We start from the raw sequence: 18,961 nt of genomic DNA, 5'->3' as shown, positions 1-18,961 counted from the left end.
GGGATGTTTCCCCGCCTTTTTCTAATCCACCAATCACCGTTCGCCTCCATACCCCACAGCCAATCACCATCCGCTCCCAGGGAAACAAAGGCGACGAATCAGGGGGTGACGTGGCGCAGCCTATATAAGGCGGGTGGCGGGCACAGACGTACGTTATTACTCGTCTCGTCGGTTGTGTTGTCAGCGCGCTCCGGGATCGTTCGGTAAGTGTTTCCCCGCCGCCTCTTTTCCCGCCTGATCCGGTACCAGTATGTGACGGTGTACGCGGTACTCTGTATATATTCTGTTTTCTGGGGTTAGTTTAGTGATGGTGACGTCATTGTACCGATTCGGTTTTTATCGTTAATATCCGGTAACCGCCATTTTTTATTTTCGGTTGGCCCTGTGACTAACCGTCGTTGTTGTGATTGAGAAATCGTTCGGTGTCGGTTTTTCCCGGTGTAAAGGTCGGGCGGTAAGTTCACCCCTCCCCCACTTATTTCCCGGAGCTCGCCGGGCGCCATGTTGTCTCGTCGCTGAGGGGAAGAGGAGACAGGACGTGAGGAGACGCCGCCGTGTAATGGAGGCCGGGACCGGGGGCCGCACCCCGGAGGTGTCCCCGCTCCCGGTGGGCTCAGCTCCCGGTGCTGGCCCCGCTGTCCGCCGCTTCTCCTCAGCTCGGTAATGGCTCCCGCATTTTCCCTCTGTCCTTGTTGTGCACTGAGATCCCCACAATGAAACCGTCCGCACTCGGCCCGGCGGCTGTATACCGGCGCATGTAACGGCACCGGGCACTCTACTGCCCTCAGTCACTATTTATTTTATTAATTTATTTTTTTTTCGTTCCCATTTCTACATCTGTTCTTTTTTTATTTCTTTTTTTGCTGATAAAGATCACATAATGGCGGGTGTCCGCCGAGTGCAGTGCGCGGAGCGGCCGCCGGGGGCAGCGCTGAGCTGTGACTGCGACATGTGCTGCTCATCTGCGGGCGCGGAGGAAATGGTTAATAAGGGGCGGGGGATGGGCGCGCGCAGACGGTTTTGGGGATTAGAACTGCTATAAGAGAAGCAGCTGGAGATTTTATATGGATTTTTATTTTTTATATGAAGTGAAAGCTGCACACCAAATTTAGAGAAATGTGAACCAGCAGAACTGCTTTATAGCACAAACAAAAAATACAATTAGCCATATAATAGAAATGTGACATTGCAATTATTGATCAATTACTGCCCCATAACCACTTCACGGTAATCTCTTATTTATGGGGTCCCACTTTTATATGAAGTGTAAGCTGCACACCAAATTCAGAGAAATAGGAGCAAGCAGAACTTCTTTATAACACAAGGAATGAAAAATTGAAATGTGACACTGCATTACTGCTGAGAATTTGAGAAAGATATTCAACGAATGTATTGATCAATTCATTACAGCCCCATAACCACTTCACAGTAATCTTATTAATGGGGTCCCTTTTTTTTTTTTGGCTCTTCTGAGTTATCTTTTTAGGTTTATCTCCCTGATTGACAGCATGTGGATGATGATTCTATTTATTATTCTTTATTTCTATAGCGCCAACATATTCCGCAGCGCTTTACAATTCGGGCGGCTCATATACATATCACATTCATAAACATATACAAACAAGTAACAATTATAGAAGATACAATGCTTATTGTGGACTTTAGGTTTTTTTTTTTTATAGCCATCCTAAATTAGGGGCTTAAATTTATTCCTAAAAAGAGCAGAGCTGCACAGGTCTGGCTGCTGCTCCATCAGAAGATGGACTTGTTGAGATCTGATTGGGGGGGGGTTACTAATGTTTACTTCTCCTGGTCCCATTTTTATTCTGGATGGCCTGAACCCAGAGCAATCTGAAAGTTGTCTATTTCGTGGATAGGAATAATGTTGGTTAAATTACTGAATAGGCTTTAAGACCCAATTAATAATCTGTTGTTTTTATTTAATTTTTTTCTGTTATTTTGGTAAGTGTTCACTGATGTGCTGCAATCTCAGGTCAAACAATCAGCTTTTAGTGCTGAAATGGAAGTCTCAAAAAAATGCTAAACTACTTGGCAGGGACTGGAGTGACAGAACCTGTCACAAGTTTTTCGCTATGAAACAAGTTAGTTTTTGCCTTTTAATAATTACATTTCTATTTGTGTTGTGGTTTGTGTGCATTTTTGTTAATACATGCTATTTTGTTAACAGCAGTTAACCTGGGCGAAACCGGGTAGTACAGCTAGTAACTTTATAAAACCTGATGGTTATGTATGCTAATGACCTGTGGGGTGTACTCATTTTCGTCTTCTGTCCCTCCTTGTGGTCACCATCCTCCTTTCATGATTGATGTGGTGATTCTGATGTCATCATGAATGCTGCTCAACCAAATCTCACATCTGTGCAGAAATTCCCTGGCTCATGCAGGTGCAGTTTGCACTCACGTGAGTAGGTGAAATGTTTGCGCATGCGCCAGATTATGGTCAGGTACGAGTATCACTAGTGCACGATGACAGTGCTGTCATCACGTCATTCACAAAAGGAGGATTGCTATGACCACAAGGAGGGACAGGAGACTAAAATGAGCATGCCCATCTGAGCCCCACAGGTCATTAGCATACCTAACTGTCATGTTTTATTAAGTTATATTTGGGGTCTGAAAGGGGAGTCGGACACAAGGTGCACCATCATAAAATGCAGCCCAGGAGCTGCAGAAGGTGACACTTTTGGTTTCATAGTGAAAAAAAACTGACAGGTTCCCTTCAAGGCTGTGCGCACTAGAAAAGTGATTTTTCTCAAGAAAATTTCTTGAGAAACTTCTGGGAGTTAAAGATTACCACACCTGCTGTAAACTGCACCAAATCCGCGGGAAAAACACATGTGTTTTTGCCACGGTTTTTCTGCAGGTTGGACCCTGCGTTTTTTATGCTGAACTGCAATAAATAATTTAAATAGATGGATTACACTGGGGAACAATTTGGAAAAAAAATTCTGTTAGGTTTTTGAGCTGAATTATACTAAAATTGGCATGCTGATTCCAAAAATGTAGTCAGTTTTTTTATCACGTCAAGTTTTTCCTCCTCAACTTACCTGCCATAGAAGCACAATTGCACTGATTTCTGTAGAATAAGACTTGTTATGAGTACAATTCGACTCATATAGAGCTACGTGGCAACTTGTAAGAGTAGTCACAACTGAGACAGTGTGGTGAGAGGTGTGTGCATCTCTCAATACGTCATAATTATCAATATAAAAAAACACTTTTTAGGTACAGTAGTTTACATATTTTTGAGAAGACAAAAATCCTATAGTTCAATAACTTGACGTAATGGAGAAACTGATCATTTCTTGATTCAGCATCCAAAAATTAAGTTGTCTGACTTAACTCCAAAAAAATTGCGTTCCCCAGTGTAATCGATAGACAGATAATGGATAGAGGGAAAGATGGATAGATGAATAGAGATAGATGAGATACCTATATAATGTCCCACCTCCCTGCATATTCTAAGCTGGCACCCTTTAGTGACTTTCATGTGGCACTAAAGGGTGCCTAGCCTTGTATTTAGCCAAAAAATAAATAAAAAAAAATGACGTGAGGTTCCCAAATCTTTTGTAGCCAGCTAGGGTAAAGCAGACGGCTTCAGCCTGCAAACCACAGCTGGCAGCTTCACCTTGGCTGGTAATCCAAAACAGAGGGCACCCCATGCTGTTTTACATTAAATAAAAACATTAAAACAAAAAATGTGGGGTCCCCCCCCCAAATTGAATCACCAGCCAAGGTAAAGCGGACAGCTGGGGTCTGATTCTCAGACTAGTTAGGTCCACTGTTATTGGACACTCCCCAGCCTAAAAATAGCAGGCTGCACCAGAAGTGGTGCATCCATTAAACGTGCCAATCCTGGTGCTTTGCCCCAACTAATCCCGTTGCCCTGGTACGGTGGCAAACGGGGTAATATATGGGGTTGATGACAATGTGTAATGTCACGCGTCTATCAGATACCCGACATCACCAACCCAGTCAGTAAGAAATAAAAAATAGACAACAAGTTTTATTTGAAAAAACACTCCCCACATTCCCTCGTTCACCAATTTATTGACAAGAGCAATCAAATCCTGGTCCGGCGTAATCCAATAAGGGGGGGGTTCCACGGCGATCCATACCATAGTCACTGTCCCAGTCAATGAACAGAATGATCCCCATAGGCTGGGAGAGCAATGCAGTGACCTGAGCTAACATCAATAGCCCAGGTCACTGCAGGGGATGACGAGCGCTGCTGTCAGGAGGATAGATGAGATCATTACCTGCTGTGATAATCTCCTGCAATCAGCGCTGTCACTGACTTCTATGCCCACTGCGTTGTCAGCAGTATTGAGAGCCTGTGACGTCACCGCTAGTGAGTCTCGGGTCGCTCGCAAGATGGGCATAGACAGCAGTGACTTCAGGAGGCAGGATATTGTCACAGCAGGTGATCTCATCTCACCTGACAGCAGTGCTCGGCATCCCCACGGCTGCACGCACTGCAGGGTGACAAGCTGCTGACACTGCGGGCAGACACTGATACTGCTGTGCGTGCAGCCACGGGGCTGGAGCTGACATAGACTGCACGGGCACCTGGAAGTCACACGGAAGTGCTTCTGTGCGGCGTCCAGGGAGTGACGTGTTTGCTCCGCTTCCTCTTCTGTCATAACATCACTTCCTGCAAAACTGCAGGCAGTGATTAACATTACCGCAGGTAAATCGTGGCTATACCGCGGGTATACCGCACATCATTTGCTACCTGCGGTATACCCCCAGCATTTCGCGATTACATTAGTGAATGGAGTGAAATACCAGGGGGTATACCACAGGTACCTGTGGAAAAGTGACATGCACATTTTCTCAAGAAAATCTTCACAAAGAATTTTCTTGAGAAAAAAAACGCAGTGTGCGCACAACTTTGTTTTTTGTTTTTTTTTTCCATAGGTTTTGCTACAAAATGTCTGCAGAAAGATTTCAAACATTTCTCAAATTTCCGCAGCAAAACCATGGGTAAATCTGCAGGTAAAAACAGCTAGTGTGCACATAGCCTTAAGTTTCATGAATTTAACATCTGGATAATCAAGGTTGTAAAAAAAACAAATATAAACTTAAAGAATGAGTAGATGATTCTTTCACCACTTTTCTAGAGCATCTTAGAATCAGGGGCAATAGGTGTCCAGGGTTAATTCTCCCATAAACACTTAGTAGTGTAGGCTGAGCACTTTTTAGGCTGTCCACGGGATAATGTAGCTGCAGATTTTTCTGCATCAAAATCCGCAGCTTTCCTGCAAAATCCGCACCTTTTCAAAGGTGCGGATTTTTCCCAATTTTAAAGCCAAAATCCGGATGAAAATCCGCAACAATTGACATGTTGCAGATTTTTCCAGATCGAAATCCGCTGCGGAACAATCCGCATAGTGGGCACAGCATTTCCAAAATGCCATAGAAATGGCTGGGAAGTGCCTGAGCTGCAGATTTTCGGGAAATCTGCAGCTTTTCCGCGAGAAATCCGCAGCAAAATCCGTGCATTTTCCGCAGCGTGGGCACATAGCCTTAATGTAAAAGTATGAGGTCACACTGTCCACCCGTCCGCTGTGCTCCGCTGTCAGGAGAGCGGGCTGTGTCGGCAGTGTGATCATATAATCCTACCAGCAGCACAGGTGACCGGACGCTGCATGGGACCAATCTGCTCCACTGTCACCTCCACAACAAGTCCCAGAGTGGAGACAGTGACATGCTCTGCTCTAACATAGTGTGCTATGTCACGAACTCTCCAGTCTGGGACTTGTGCAGGTGACCGGATGATACATGTCACTAACTTGCTCCACTCTGTGACTTCTGCTGCATAGTACCAAATGTATACACCATGATTACCATGATTAGGCAGTGCACACAGGAAGGAGGGGTGGGAACTGTTGTGGTGGAGATCTGAGGGGAGGGAACAGTTTGGGTGGAGCTCAGAGGTGAGATTGCTAGTTACTGCAAAGGATTATGGAAGTTGTAGTAACTGAACCCAGGAAGTCAAGAGAGCGATTAACTCTATCAGAGCTGGAGCCAGAAATGAGGATGTTATGCTAGAGCATGATAAAAGGTAATATTGGTAAAATAACGTGATGTGTGGAGAGGCACATAATAGCAAGATTTATCAGAAAAAAAATCTGTTTTGGAAACTGGACAACTTTAAGATAGCCAATAGTGTTCTCCAACTGCAGATATCTTACACAGTAACTTATTATAGTAGAGGACAGCTACTAAATACTAGTTGCCAGAAATGTCAGCTTGCCAAGAAGCTAACAGGACAATGTGACTTTAATAGCACTTATAGTAATGGAAAAAATTTGAACCAAAAATTGACAATTTTCTTTTTATTTTAGATTACATTCCTAAACAATGGCTCGTACAAAGCAGACTGCCCGTAAGTCTACTGGAGGAAAGGCTCCTAGGAAGCAGCTGGCCACCAAAGCTGCAAGGAAAAGTGCCCCATCCACTGGAGGAGTGAAGAAGCCTCACAGATACAGGTAAATGGGCATTACTTGCAGGTTGGGTTGTTTAGCACTTAAAGGGAATCTGTTGCCAGTTTTTTGCTACCTAATCTGAGCAGTTTGATGTAGGGGCAAAGATCCTGATTCCAGTGGTGTTACGGGGCTGCTTTTTGTAGATTTGATGATTAAGGTTTTTTTTTATAATTGGAGGACTACTTGCCCTGCTGCAGGTAGTCCCGCATATTCATGAGATCTGTAGAACTGCTAGGTCTGCAGCAGAGAACATTGATTTTATAAGTGAAAGCAAACAGCTCAGTGACACATCATTGGAATTGGCATCTCTGCCCCCGCATTATGCTGATCTCAGATGGGGGTAGCAAAGGGTCTCTCAACCTGAGGTTCTTTAGCTGCATATGAGGCAGATTTATTTGTTTATGAATTGGATGGGGTCACTAGATGCATGTGCTGATGGTATTGGTGAGCTGCCGAACAATTCTCAATCCCCCTGTCAGATGTTAAGACTTAATAAGAAATTAGTGCTAACTCAATGAAAAGCATTACAACTGTTGCAGGATGGATTCATGAGCCCTGAGGGTCATTGATAAGCTGACTGCAGACTTTTAAAAACAAAGGTGTCTATTTGCACATATTGCTGAATCCACTGAGGCAGATTTTAGGAATAAGATTAACCTATTGTTTTTCCTTTTTTGTGGTTGGTATCGATCAGTGGTGCTGAAATCCATGGGAAGTCAGTGCCAAGGCTTCTGGGTTTAGTAGAGTGGGCGCAGGGGGTTTCTGTGCATGTGCTCTCAGTTTGCCATGTCATGGGCTGCAACCTTGTTGTACACAGGATTTTCCCTGGCCTAGCAAACCCATAAACCTCTGCCTTGTTTCTGAGGATTTTAGCATCCAACACTGGATGGCTGGTGATATTGAATGGAGAAGAGTATAGGGTGGGTTTTTGTATTGGTTTTAATTTTTTTTTTTTTTTGTAACCCCCTTGGTTTTTTATAGTTTAGAATAACTGCAGCCAATGACTTGTTTTTGTTGTAGCTGCACAAGTGAATTAAAAATCTGAAATCAATTACTACTTTAAACATCTCTAGCAAGAACCATGTAATGGTGATGACAGCTGTTGGGCTACAATTGGAGCCTGTATTTCAGCAAACATCAGGTCATAGGTGACACTTCATCCTGTGCTGCCATCTGCATCCAACATTCAGACTGTCAAATGTGGAAACCGCTCGGATTGTAAAGTAGCTAAAGCAGACTTGTCCAGTATGCAGAGTCTTAAATGGGAACTGGACAGATTTGTGCTGCCCATCCAATGCTGCATGAATCTGACATTGGTTTTATTATTGCAGGTGTGGTCCTCTAAATTCAATTTTCAGAATTAAACCTGCAAGGCTGCAACAAAGCAGCTAGTGTCCAATTCATGTTGCCCATCTCTCTAGAGCACCACTCCAGTTGTTAGAACCACTGGCATAGTGCTTTTAATGTCGCTCCCCTGACCCTACTCTTGTATGCATTTGCTGCCATGCTATTTTAACATAATCACTCAATGCAAGTCTGAGAGCCAATCAGAAGTGGCAGGACCAGAGGTGCCAACAAAGTGAAAACACCTAAGGCTACACATTAGACTGGGGCCAGGGGACTTATATTAAAAGAACCACTGCAGTGCAAAGGAAAGCTGAAGAGGTGCTGTAAAAACATATCAATGCTTTTAACAGTTCAGTTGTGCCCAGTAATGTATAGGCTCACATTAAATTGTTCATTTTAAGCAATTTTCAAGTCTGCTTAAATGTTTTACAATGACTTTGGTTCCATGGCTGCATGCTTCTGTATATGGATCGGTCATAGGCCCTTAAAGGGAACTGGTCACCAGTTTTGGGGCCTATAAGCTGCAGCCACCACCAGTGGGCTCTTATATGCACAACATGTTAGAATACTGTATAAGAGCCCAGGCCGCTGTGTACAACACACACACACGCACGCGCACGCACACACACACACACACTATAGTATTCACCTAAACCAGTCGCTATGGTGGATGTGGCTCAGATCGGCATCTTTGTCATCTGGTGCCAGCGCTGCCTGGTTTAACCATCTTCATCCTTTTTCTGAAGCCTGTGTGCATGACACGTCTACGTCATACACTCACCGGTCCTGTGCATGTGTGCTACAATACTTTGATGTGCCCTGCTCAGGACCTGAATGTCAGCGATTGTGTATGACATTGGATATGTCATGAACACTGGCTTCATAAGGATAGGCAGCGACAAAGATGGCCAAAAGAGTCTGCACCGGATGACTAAGATGCCCATCTGAGCCACATCTGCCGCAGCGACTGGTTTAGGTGAGTATTAGGCTATGTGCGCACGTGTGCGTAATTCATGCAGCTGCGCTTTGTAGTGCAGCGTAACTGCATGCGTCCTGCATCCCCTGCAGTCTATGGAGATTGTGCAAGGGCCGTGCGCATGTGGCATCTTAGAGCGCAGCGCTTCGGCTGCTGCCCGAAGCGCTGCGTTCAAGAAGTGACATGTCACTTCTTCCGTGCGCTTTGCTGGCAGCTCCTGCTGTCTATGGCAGGAGCTGCAAGCAGAGCGCATGGAATCGGCTTTTTTTTTTTTTCTCTACGGACATTTTCTGCAGCGATTTGATGTGCACGTGTGCTCTACAGATCGCTGCAGAAATTTCTGCAGTGACTACGCAACGTGCGCACATAGCCTTAAAGTGTTATGTTCTATACAGCGGCCTTGGCTCTTATATACAGCATGTTAGAATGCTGTATATAAGAGCCACTGGTGGTTGCTGCAGCTTATAGGCCGAAAAACCGGTGACAGGTTCCCTTTAACATCTGTGTAATGCTTTCAATGATGCATAATATCTGCAAGTTTGAAATGGGAAACAACTTGACTTGTAAGACTGAAATTGTACATAAACATTATAAACCATCTGATTTCAGGCCTGGTACTGTGGCTTTGAGAGAAATCAGGAGGTACCAGAAGTCCACTGAGTTGCTGATCCGCAAACTTCCCTTCCAACGTCTTGTGAGGGAAATTGCCCAAGACTTCAAGACTGACCTGAGGTTCCAGAGTGCGGCCATTGGTGCTCTGCAGGTGAGTGACCAGCATTTGTAACTAGGGCTTTAATTAGATGTGTAAGTGGCTTCATACTAACTGTCCAATATTTCCTCTTTAGGAGGCCAGTGAGGCTTACTTGGTTGGTCTGTTTGAGGACACCAACCTGTGCGCCATCCATGCAAAAAGAGTAACCATCATGCCCAAGGACATCCAGCTAGCAAGAAGAATCCGTGGAGAACGTGCTTAATTTTGCGGGGAAACTTGTTTTTGATCTTAGATTTTCTTTTTTTATTACAAACTGTACATAAGTGTGATGTCTCTTTATTTTATAAAGGGTTTGTTAACTGTAGAGTAGTTGACAGTAAATGGGTAGTACACATTTTATATGACATTCCCTTAATCCTCAGGTTTTTCAGAAAAATTTGTATCTACAGCTAATCTCTTCTGTGACCTTCCCATTCAGAGTTTGCATGCCTCAGCTCAATTCTCTCCATACTTTGGTATCTTTAAGTGTAACTCCATTGTAAATAAACTTTCCACTACCTCAGTGGTCTCGCTGTCTCTAGATTGACATGTGGGTCAAAGCAAGCAAACATCCGTTAACATGTCAGCAGCTTGACAGATCAGGATCTAAGGCTCCTGAATCGTTCATATGGTAGCAGCCATGATGGCAAGGTAGTTAATGTGGTTTACAATAGAGAACATGGTCACCAGCTTTTCCCCATATATTTAATCCACCACCTTAAACCCACTTATAATCCTCCAGCACTGTATGCTGATTGGCTTGCTCTGATGGGTATCGTTGGGCTATGCTTCCTTCATTACCAATGTGGCTGATGTTCTAAATCTGGTCTGAGCTACTTTCATGCCTGCACAGTAAAGGGTAGGCTGCACAACATAATATAGGAGACATCAGCCATGTCAATCAAGGCAGGAGGACCAGGCTGAAAACCGACCAGCCACAACCATCAGACTGCACCAAATGCCATACAGCACAAAAAGACTATAAAGGGTAGTTTTAGATATAACCAGGAGCTGAGCACTTATTAACAGCACACCAGCAACCTGTGCAAAGTGGGGGGTTTTGTTTTATATGGGGGGGGGGGGGGAGGGGAAAGGTCCTGAGGAAAGGTCCCTTTTTTTCTTCTATTTGAGGCTAGATGAGTTGTAATCTAATCATCCAATGTGATGGAGGGAACATTGGAGGGTATCCTGTAATTAGGATTAGTGGCAGCAGTTATTTGGAGACTTTGTGAAAAGTGATCACTTATGTGTGCAGAAGTTTTATTTTTCTTACCAGCAGGTATGGGGTTAATATGGGGGCTTATCGGTGTGACTCTTCCCCCTATACAGCATTGAAAGGGTTAACAATGTAATGGTACAGACATTTTTAATAAATGCAAATGGAAACGCATCAAGAGCTTGAAGCTGTCATCACTACAATGTCCTCAGCTTTTTTTTTTAACAGCCAAACACCTTCCTAACTTTGAATCCCCGTCACACATAGCAATATTGCTAGCTAGGTTGCTGAAACATTACAGGTTGTGATGTCTCTGACCAGCAGCGAGCGGGGGCCCTGCTGCAACGTCGCTGATCGTTACAAAACTATCAGGACTTTTTTTTTTTTTTGCGCTCATTGGTGTCCTGCTGTGCAGCACGCATCGAGACCAACGAGCACCGACTGTAAGCAGTGTACGCTGGTAACCAGGGTAAATCTAGTAACTAAGCAAAGCGCTTTGCTTGCTTACCCTATATTTACCCTGGTTACCTGCATACACTGTTTGCTCCCTGCACGTTTAGCCAGGGTAAATATCAGGTAACTAAGCAAAGTCCTTTGCTTACCTGATATTTACCCTGGTTTCCAAGCGTGGCATCGTTACACGAGTGGCTGGTTGCTGGTGACATCAGCCTGACAGCTCACCAGCGACCATGTAGCGACGCACTAACTCCTTGCCAGGTCGGATCGCTGGTGAGATTGTTGGTGTCCCTATGTGTGACGGGACACTTGTATGACAACGGACTTGTATTAGGTTATACTCAGACGTAACAGAAGTCTGTAAGGAAACTGCACTAGTCAAACGCTACATGGTGCACTGTTTCTGATAAGTATAACAGACTAGGAGCTGGTGTCTTAGGCACCATCCAAACACTGCATTACAAAATCCATGCTTTCCCTGGACTGTTCCATACTAATGGTGAATGGACAGGTCATTTAAGCTGTGGGGCTTCTGTTACATTCTTTGATCTGCAGATTGTGCACAGAAAGGTGACTATTCTCAGCCAGCAAGAATGATGTTGCTCTTTTCTACCTCAATGTCAATTAGATCAGACTGACATATATTTGTGCTACATGGTATGGCTTCTGAATAGGTCACTAGGGTACCTCAAAGCTGAAGTAAAACACTAAATTACACTGAGCTTAAGTTATAACACAAAATACAAGGTCATTGTGGGGCAAAGAATTTGGGACTGAGACTGCACCACACATGGATGTCACCAAGGTAGTAAAGCTGGAAACTTGTATATTACTGCATCCCCAAAAAAAAATATATATATATATATATTATATAGGCATGCCATATTTATTATTTTTTTTTTTTGGGGGGGGGCCCTGTAAAGTGGTAGGTTATTTTTGGGCAGGTCTTGTATTCTTCCTTTCCTAGGAGACTTGCTTACCAAACCCCAGGCATCTGCATCACTTGTGTGATCCTTGGTGGGTGCTCAGCAGGCATGCTGTCCTCCCCTGCTTCTGGCCAGCACATGTGATCACACATCAGATCATGTGCACACTAGCCACATCCAGCGATACATTGCTACTAGCCAGCAGGGGGAAGATAGGATACAGTGCACTGGAAAGCAAAATATATTCCACTGCACTGTCCTGAGATTCTCTGCCAGCCAGAAACAATTATCGCTGGATGTGGTATATGCACATTCTGCTGCAGTTCCTCCCAGTTGGTGCCTCAGTGATTGTGGGGTCTTCTGACTTTCTTTTGGGGTGTCTGCTTTCCACAATGAAGTGGGCCTGCTTAATTTTTTTAGCTGCATGAACGCTTCATTATTGAACCATGACTAGGCCTTATTTTTGGGGTAAGCCTTGCTCTGAAAATACCTTAGGGCTGATTTTGGGGGAGGCCTTAGGCCTTGTTCACACACTGCAGTTTTGCTGCAAAAAATTCTGCAGAATGGTTGTAACCTTTTCTGAAGACATTCCCCCCCAGCAAAACCTATGGGGGCAAAAATAGCTGTGTGAACTGCAGTTTTTGCCTTTTCTCGAACATTCATTCTGCAGAATTTCTTGAGAAATGTGCATGTCACTACTTTTCTGCAGGTACCTGCAGAATTTCACTCCATTGACTGTAATGCAATCATGAAATAACACAGGTAGCAAATTGTGTTTCATGGCATTTTCCTGCATTATGCCAACAGTATTTCACATTTTTTTGGGACAATGTTCATCACTGCCCTGCTGTTTGCAAGGAAGTGATGTCATGACAGGCAGGAAGTTGAGCAGAGTTAACATACATCACACACATGTAATGCACAGAAATCAAACGTACAGTGGAACCTTGGTTAACGAGAACAATCCGTTCTGGGACTGTGCTTATTAACAAAGTTACTCGTTCAGCAAAGCAAGAATTCCCATAGGAAATCACTGCACTGCCGACAATTCCTTCCACAACTTGTTACATGTCCCATCCTGGTGCACTATTGTGCCATTCCACACACTTACAAACACAGACACAGATTATGCTTACCTTCCGTTCCCTCGCCGGCCTCCTGGAACTTGCAGTTCACCTGTAGAAGATGTGTATCGGGTAACCAAGGCGACTGCTGCTGAACCTTCTGCATACCGCATGCTGATGTCAAAGGCAGGAGCGTGCTGCCTTTGAGTAGCGCCTGACAGGGGAAGTTCCTCCCTCATCGCGATGGTTATCGGATACACATCCTGTGGAGAGAGAACCTTCCTCTGTCAGCCGCTACTCAAAAGCAGCGCGCTGGCCAATCAGAGGCAAGCGGCTCCTGCCTTTGACGTCAGCACGCTGGGAGCTGAAGGTCTGGCATTGGTCGCCTTGCTTACCTGATACCTGCAAGTTCCAGGAAGCCGGCAACGGAAGGTAAGGTGTGTGGTTGTTTGTGTGTGCTTGTGTGGACTGCAAGAGCGGGTTAGAGCGCGGTGGATGTACGGAACCAGAAGTATGTGCGGTGAGTATTTTGCTCGTACAGCAAAGCTTTCTCGTAAACAGTTACAAATTTACATAAAGCCTTGCTCGTTAGTTGACATACACGCTAACTGGGTTAGGCCAGTTTCACATCCTTCTTTTTGCTGGTTTGGCGGATCCGGCGCGCTCCCATACAGTGAATACAGTACAATGACAGTGCTGTAACTTCTGGGTCACATGTGCCGGTCACATGACAGCATGTGACAGTCACTTGGTGCGCTGTCATTGTACTGTATTCACTGTACAGGAGTGTGCCGGATCCGCCAAACCGGCAAAAAGGATGTGTGAAACTGGCCTTACTCGTTAAGTGAGGTTCCACTGTACATATTAAAAATTAAATTGGCTCAGCCCTATTTTTACTGTCCAGCCAAGATGAGCACAAAGTGGCAGCCTGGTATTCTCAGGCTGGGGAGGGTGAGGGCCGTTGTGATTTAACAAAATAGTTTGCAGAGGAAGGTAAAATATACATTGAGGGCCATTTACCCCAGCCACTTTAGGACATTAACCCCTTCACGACCGGCCGATTTTTCGCTTTCCGTTTTTTTTTCCGCCATTCTTTTTCTGAGATGTAACTTTTTTATTTTTTCAGTCAATATGGTCATGTGAGGGCTCATTTTTTTTGCGGAACGAGCTGTACTTTTAAATGAAACCATCAGTTTTACCATATAGTGTACTGGAAAACGGCAAAAAAATTCCAAATGCAAAAAAATTGCAAAAAAAGTGCGATAGCACTATGGTTTTTGAGATTTTATTCACTGTGTTCACTATATGGTAAAACTGATGTGTGGGTGTGATGCCTGAGGTCAGTGCGAGTTCGTAGACACCAAAATCTATAGGTTTACTTTTATATAAGGGGTTAAAAAAAATCGGAAGTTTGTCAGAAAAAAGTGGTGCATGTTTTACACCACATTCCGTGGCCCGTACCGTTCTCATTCTTCGGGATCTATGGCTCAGTGACGGCTTATTTTTTTGCGTCTCGAGCTGACGTTTTTGACGGTACCATTTTTGCGCAGATGCTACGTTTTGATCGCCTCTTATTGCATTTTGCACAAAAGTTGTGGCGACGAAAAACGTCGTTTTGGCGTTTGGAATTTTTTTGCCGCTACGCCGTTTACTGATCAGATTAATTGATTTTATATTTTGATTGGGCGTTTCTGAACGCGGCGATACCAAAAGTGTGTATTTTTAATTTTTTTTAACCCTTTAATTTTCAATGGGGCGAATGGGGGGTGATTTGCATTTCCGCAAAAAAATCGCAGTGAATTTTCCACAGCGTGGGCACATAGCCTTCGTTTTTTCCATTTTGGAAGTGCTGTGCCCCTGCTGCGTTTTCCCACACCGGAAATAATGTGGATTCTCCTGCGGAAAACTGCAGCATGTGAATTATTCCTGTGGATTTTTCCACACGATCCCATACTTACCTGCCTTGATAGAAGACACCAGGACGAGCGCAGTCGAGCCAGGAGTGGGCAGCAGGAGGTGGGCGGGGCCTGCACGAGTACCAGTCATGTGACAGCCAGAGCTAATCCAGGCCCGCCCACCTTCACCTGCAAAGTGCAGACAGATACAGCCAGAAAGTGAAGTGCTGCGTGATGGGGGTAAGTATGAACGCCCCGATCACTCCAGCACTTGTTCTGCATTGAGGATGCAGTGCCGAAGCCATGTACTGTATCCTCAATGCCTGTACCATATCCGCAGAGCAAAACAAAGTTGTGCTGCAGTTTTCTGGAAGCTTCTGCGGATATATCTGCAGGACACTTTCCCCGTTTGCACATAGCCTTATAATTCAGACTGCAAAATGATTTCCCCCCCCAAAGTTCTGCAATTGGATTTCATTAGAGAACCCATCACTGCACCATCAGTGTGGGCTCACCCGTGCTGAAGCCAGCAAACCACATTGCAGCACAGAAGGTAAAAGGTGCAAGATTTTGAATCAAAAACAAAATCCAAAAATGCATTCAAAAGTAAAAAAAAAAATTTGGACAACTTTTATGCAAATAGAAATGGCCCATGTATAAAAAGGAAAAAAAAAAAAATTTCATTTATGCAATAGTGAAGGGAGTCTTACCTCTGAAGACAGGAAGATCCTTCTCCAGAGACCAGGCTTCTCTTTTAAGGAGTGCAAAACCAGCTGCTGTTTTGGTGAATGAAACTATTTAAACAAGTAATGTAGACAAGTGACTGCCAAAACCTACTTTTTGGAAGCTGCTTTTTTTTTTTCTTCTGCCAAGAGAACAGGTTTTGCCGCAGCAAAAAAAGTGTGTGAACATAAGTGTAAATATGTAGAACAGCCAAATTCCCCAGGAACTGGTCTGTGGAAACCATCAATGGTTTAAGAAAAAAAAAAGGTTGTTTCCAGTTTTTGGTTTGGTTTTTGTTAGCACAAAATAAGATACTAATGTCTATGTATAAACCAGTTCTAAATGTTGATCCTGTCAATCTACACTCTGCATCAATACGGAAGAATGTGCTCTTTAGGGCAGAGCAATGTATTGTGGTGGTACCTACACCTCTTCTTTTTATCCATTTACATCCGTCAGTAGTATGGTTGTGTTTTTTTTTGTGTTCTGTTTTGTAAACCTTATGTAAAAATGGTATCCTATCCATAAACATCTATCAAACTAGAAAAGTAAATTAAGGCTCTGTGCGCACTTGCCAGTTTTTGCTGCGGATTTCCTGCATGTTTCGCTGCATGTTATGTTCATAACATCTCTGCAGTGATTCACCAACAAAACCTATGTGGGGGGGGGGGGGGGAAATGCTGTGCGCACTATGCGGATTTTGACAGCTGCATGTTTTGCTGCGGGATTCCCGCAGCAAAAACAATTGCATGTCACTTCTTTCTTTATCGTTCCTATGGGAGACCCAGACATTGGGTGTATAGCTTCTGCCTCCGGAGGACACACAAAGTACTACACTCAAAAGTGTAGCTCCTCCCTCTGAGTTTATACACCCCCTGGAGAACCAGATCTAGCCAGTTTATCGCTTTGTGTTCAGGACGCATACATCCACACATGCATTCTCATCTGATTTTTCATTTTTGGAAAGAGTTTGAAGAAAAGCGGGTCCAAGTCTGGACCCCTGGCATGTCCCTTCTCACCCCACTGTGTCGGCGGTGCTGTTAAGGTTGATTCCACGGCTGGAGCCTTACATGCCGTGCTCCTTCACCATCCCTCCTGGGCTCTGGCTTGAAGTGGGAGCCAGCACGGTTCTCCATGCTTGACAGGAGACCGGTCTCCATCCGCAGCCCTTCAGGATCCTGCTGGACCGGAGTACTCGCCCCCAGGGACTTGGAACCCTGCGTCTCAGCATGCTAAGTACCTGAGACGTTTATATATGGGGGTCCCTGTACTTTATTGTTGTGGGAGAGTGTGCCGAGTGATTTTTGTGACATTTCCGGCGGGTTCTCTGGCTGTCGCCTGAGAACTGCGCCGATGGTGCCTGCGCGCCGGCCGCACCGCTCAAATTTAGGCCCCGGCTTCGCCGGAGGCCTACTTTCGGTTTCACTGCCCTCACATGTCATTCATGCAGAGGGACAGCGCGGCTCCGCCCACCGGCCGTTCTACACAGGGGAGAGACACTCCTCACTGAGTACATGTCTCCTCCCCTGTGAATCTCTTTGGCCCTCCAGATCCCGCTCCCAGAGTAAGTCCCGCCCCCTCTCTTCGCTCCGGCGGCCATTTTCTCAGCATTCTTCCCTGCGATCAGCACTGGCTGCAGCATCCCTGCTGAGGTGCTTGGGGGTCTGGGCTTTGGGATCTGGAGGGCACACAAACCGCTCCAGCGGTCTGGTAAGCCACAACCTCCGGTTGTGGACCTTCTGTATATACTCTCTGGGGGTCATTCTGGCAGAGCCCCCACTTCAGCAGCATGTCTCACACGAGGAGCAAGGCTCCAAAGCTGTATTCAGTATGCGCTGCATGTAAGCTCCTACTGCCTGAACCGAGCACCTATCCACATTGTGATGCATGCTCTAACCTGACGATGCCTCAGCCTGGAATTGCCCCCCCAGTGGTCTCTCAGGCTGCTCCGGTCCCTGTGGCTGAACCCCCAGCCTGGGTAGAATCCTTCTCTAGGTCTATCTCCCAGTCTTTTGCCGACTCCATGGGACTTCTGTCCAGGACTTTGCTGAACATGCATCAGCCCCCTTCACAGGGTGCCTCTGCTGCTAGGGCTCTTTCAGCGGAGCTCACAGAGGATTCATCATCTGGTCCCAGACCCCGTCCTCCTAAGAGGAGACGCAGGGTCCCCTCTCCTTCCTCGTCCCGCGGCTCGGTTTCAGAAGCTGACTCGCAGGATGAGGAGGATGCCTTTACAGGGGGCTCGGAGGCTAACTCCATGTGCCCCATTGATCTGTCCGAAAGTGACTCAGATGTTAGTGATTTGATTGCGTCCATTAATTCTGTACTGGATCTCAATCCGCCAGTATCAGAGGAGCAACCCTCTCTGGCAGAAAAGCACCAGTTTACCTCGCCTAAGCGGACAAAGAGTGTGTTCTTTAACCACTCCAGTTGTCAGGCCGCTGTGTCCAAGCCCAGGGCCTGTCCTGACAAACGCTTCCCAAAGCGTGGTTCTGATGACCGGTTTCCATTTCCACCTGAGGTGGTCAAGGAGTGGGCTCATTCACCAAAGCTAGACCCTCCGGTGTCTAGGCTATCAGCCCGGACCGTTGTATCAGTGGCTGATGGCACCTCTCTTAAGGATTCCACTGACCGCCAGGTCGACCTTCTGGCCAAATCTGTATATGAGGCGGCAGGGGCCTCGCTCTCCCCAACTTTTGCAGCAGTGTGGGCTCTCAAAGCCATCTCTGCTTCTCTAGAGGAGATGCATTCCCTCGCCAGGGAATCTATGCCCAAAATGGTTGCTTTAACTTCCCAAGCTTCAGCTTTTTCATCCTATGCCATGTCTGCCATGCTGGAGACTGTCACCGCACTGCGGTGGCTTCGGCTAATTCCCTCGCTATCCGCAGGATCCTGTGGCTTCGAGAGTGGAAGGCAGATACTTCCTCGAAGAAGTTCCTTGCTGGACTCCCTTTTGCTGGGTCCAGGCTGTTCGGTGAACAGCTGGATGAAATTATTAAGAAGGCTACTGGCAGGAAGAGTACTTCCATGCCACAAACCAAAACCAGGAAACCTGTCCAGGGTAGGAATCAGTCGAGGTTTCGTTCCTTTCGTTCC

At 45.5% G+C, this 18,961-nt stretch overlaps 1 protein-coding gene across 2 annotated transcripts; it reads left to right on the top strand.

Moving 5' to 3' along the window:
• The first annotated feature begins 101 nt into the window (after positions 1–101).
• LOC142245407 (histone H3.3A) lies at positions 102–10,108 on the top strand. Of its 2 annotated transcripts, none has more exons than XM_075318082.1 (4): positions 102–203; positions 6,371–6,514; positions 9,444–9,597; positions 9,680–10,108. In XM_075318082.1, exons 2-4 carry the CDS (start codon positions 6,387–6,389, stop codon positions 9,806–9,808), a joined length of 411 nt encoding a protein of 136 aa, XP_075174197.1. In that variant the 5' UTR covers positions 102–203; positions 6,371–6,386; the 3' UTR covers positions 9,809–10,108. The 2 variants fall into 2 exon arrangements, with proteins under 2 accessions (XP_075174197.1, XP_075174198.1); XM_075318083.1 differs by lacking the exon at positions 102–203 and adding an exon at positions 531–660.
• Positions 10,109–18,961: the final 8,853 nt, after the last annotated feature.

This window comes from Anomaloglossus baeobatrachus, chromosome 7 (assembly GCF_048569485.1).
Source record: "Anomaloglossus baeobatrachus isolate aAnoBae1 chromosome 7, aAnoBae1.hap1, whole genome shotgun sequence".
NCBI classification, from domain to species: Eukaryota; Metazoa; Chordata; class Amphibia; order Anura; family Aromobatidae; genus Anomaloglossus; species Anomaloglossus baeobatrachus.
The sequence above is the reverse complement of the archived record's forward strand: the minus strand, read 5'-3'. Positions and strand labels throughout refer to the sequence as shown.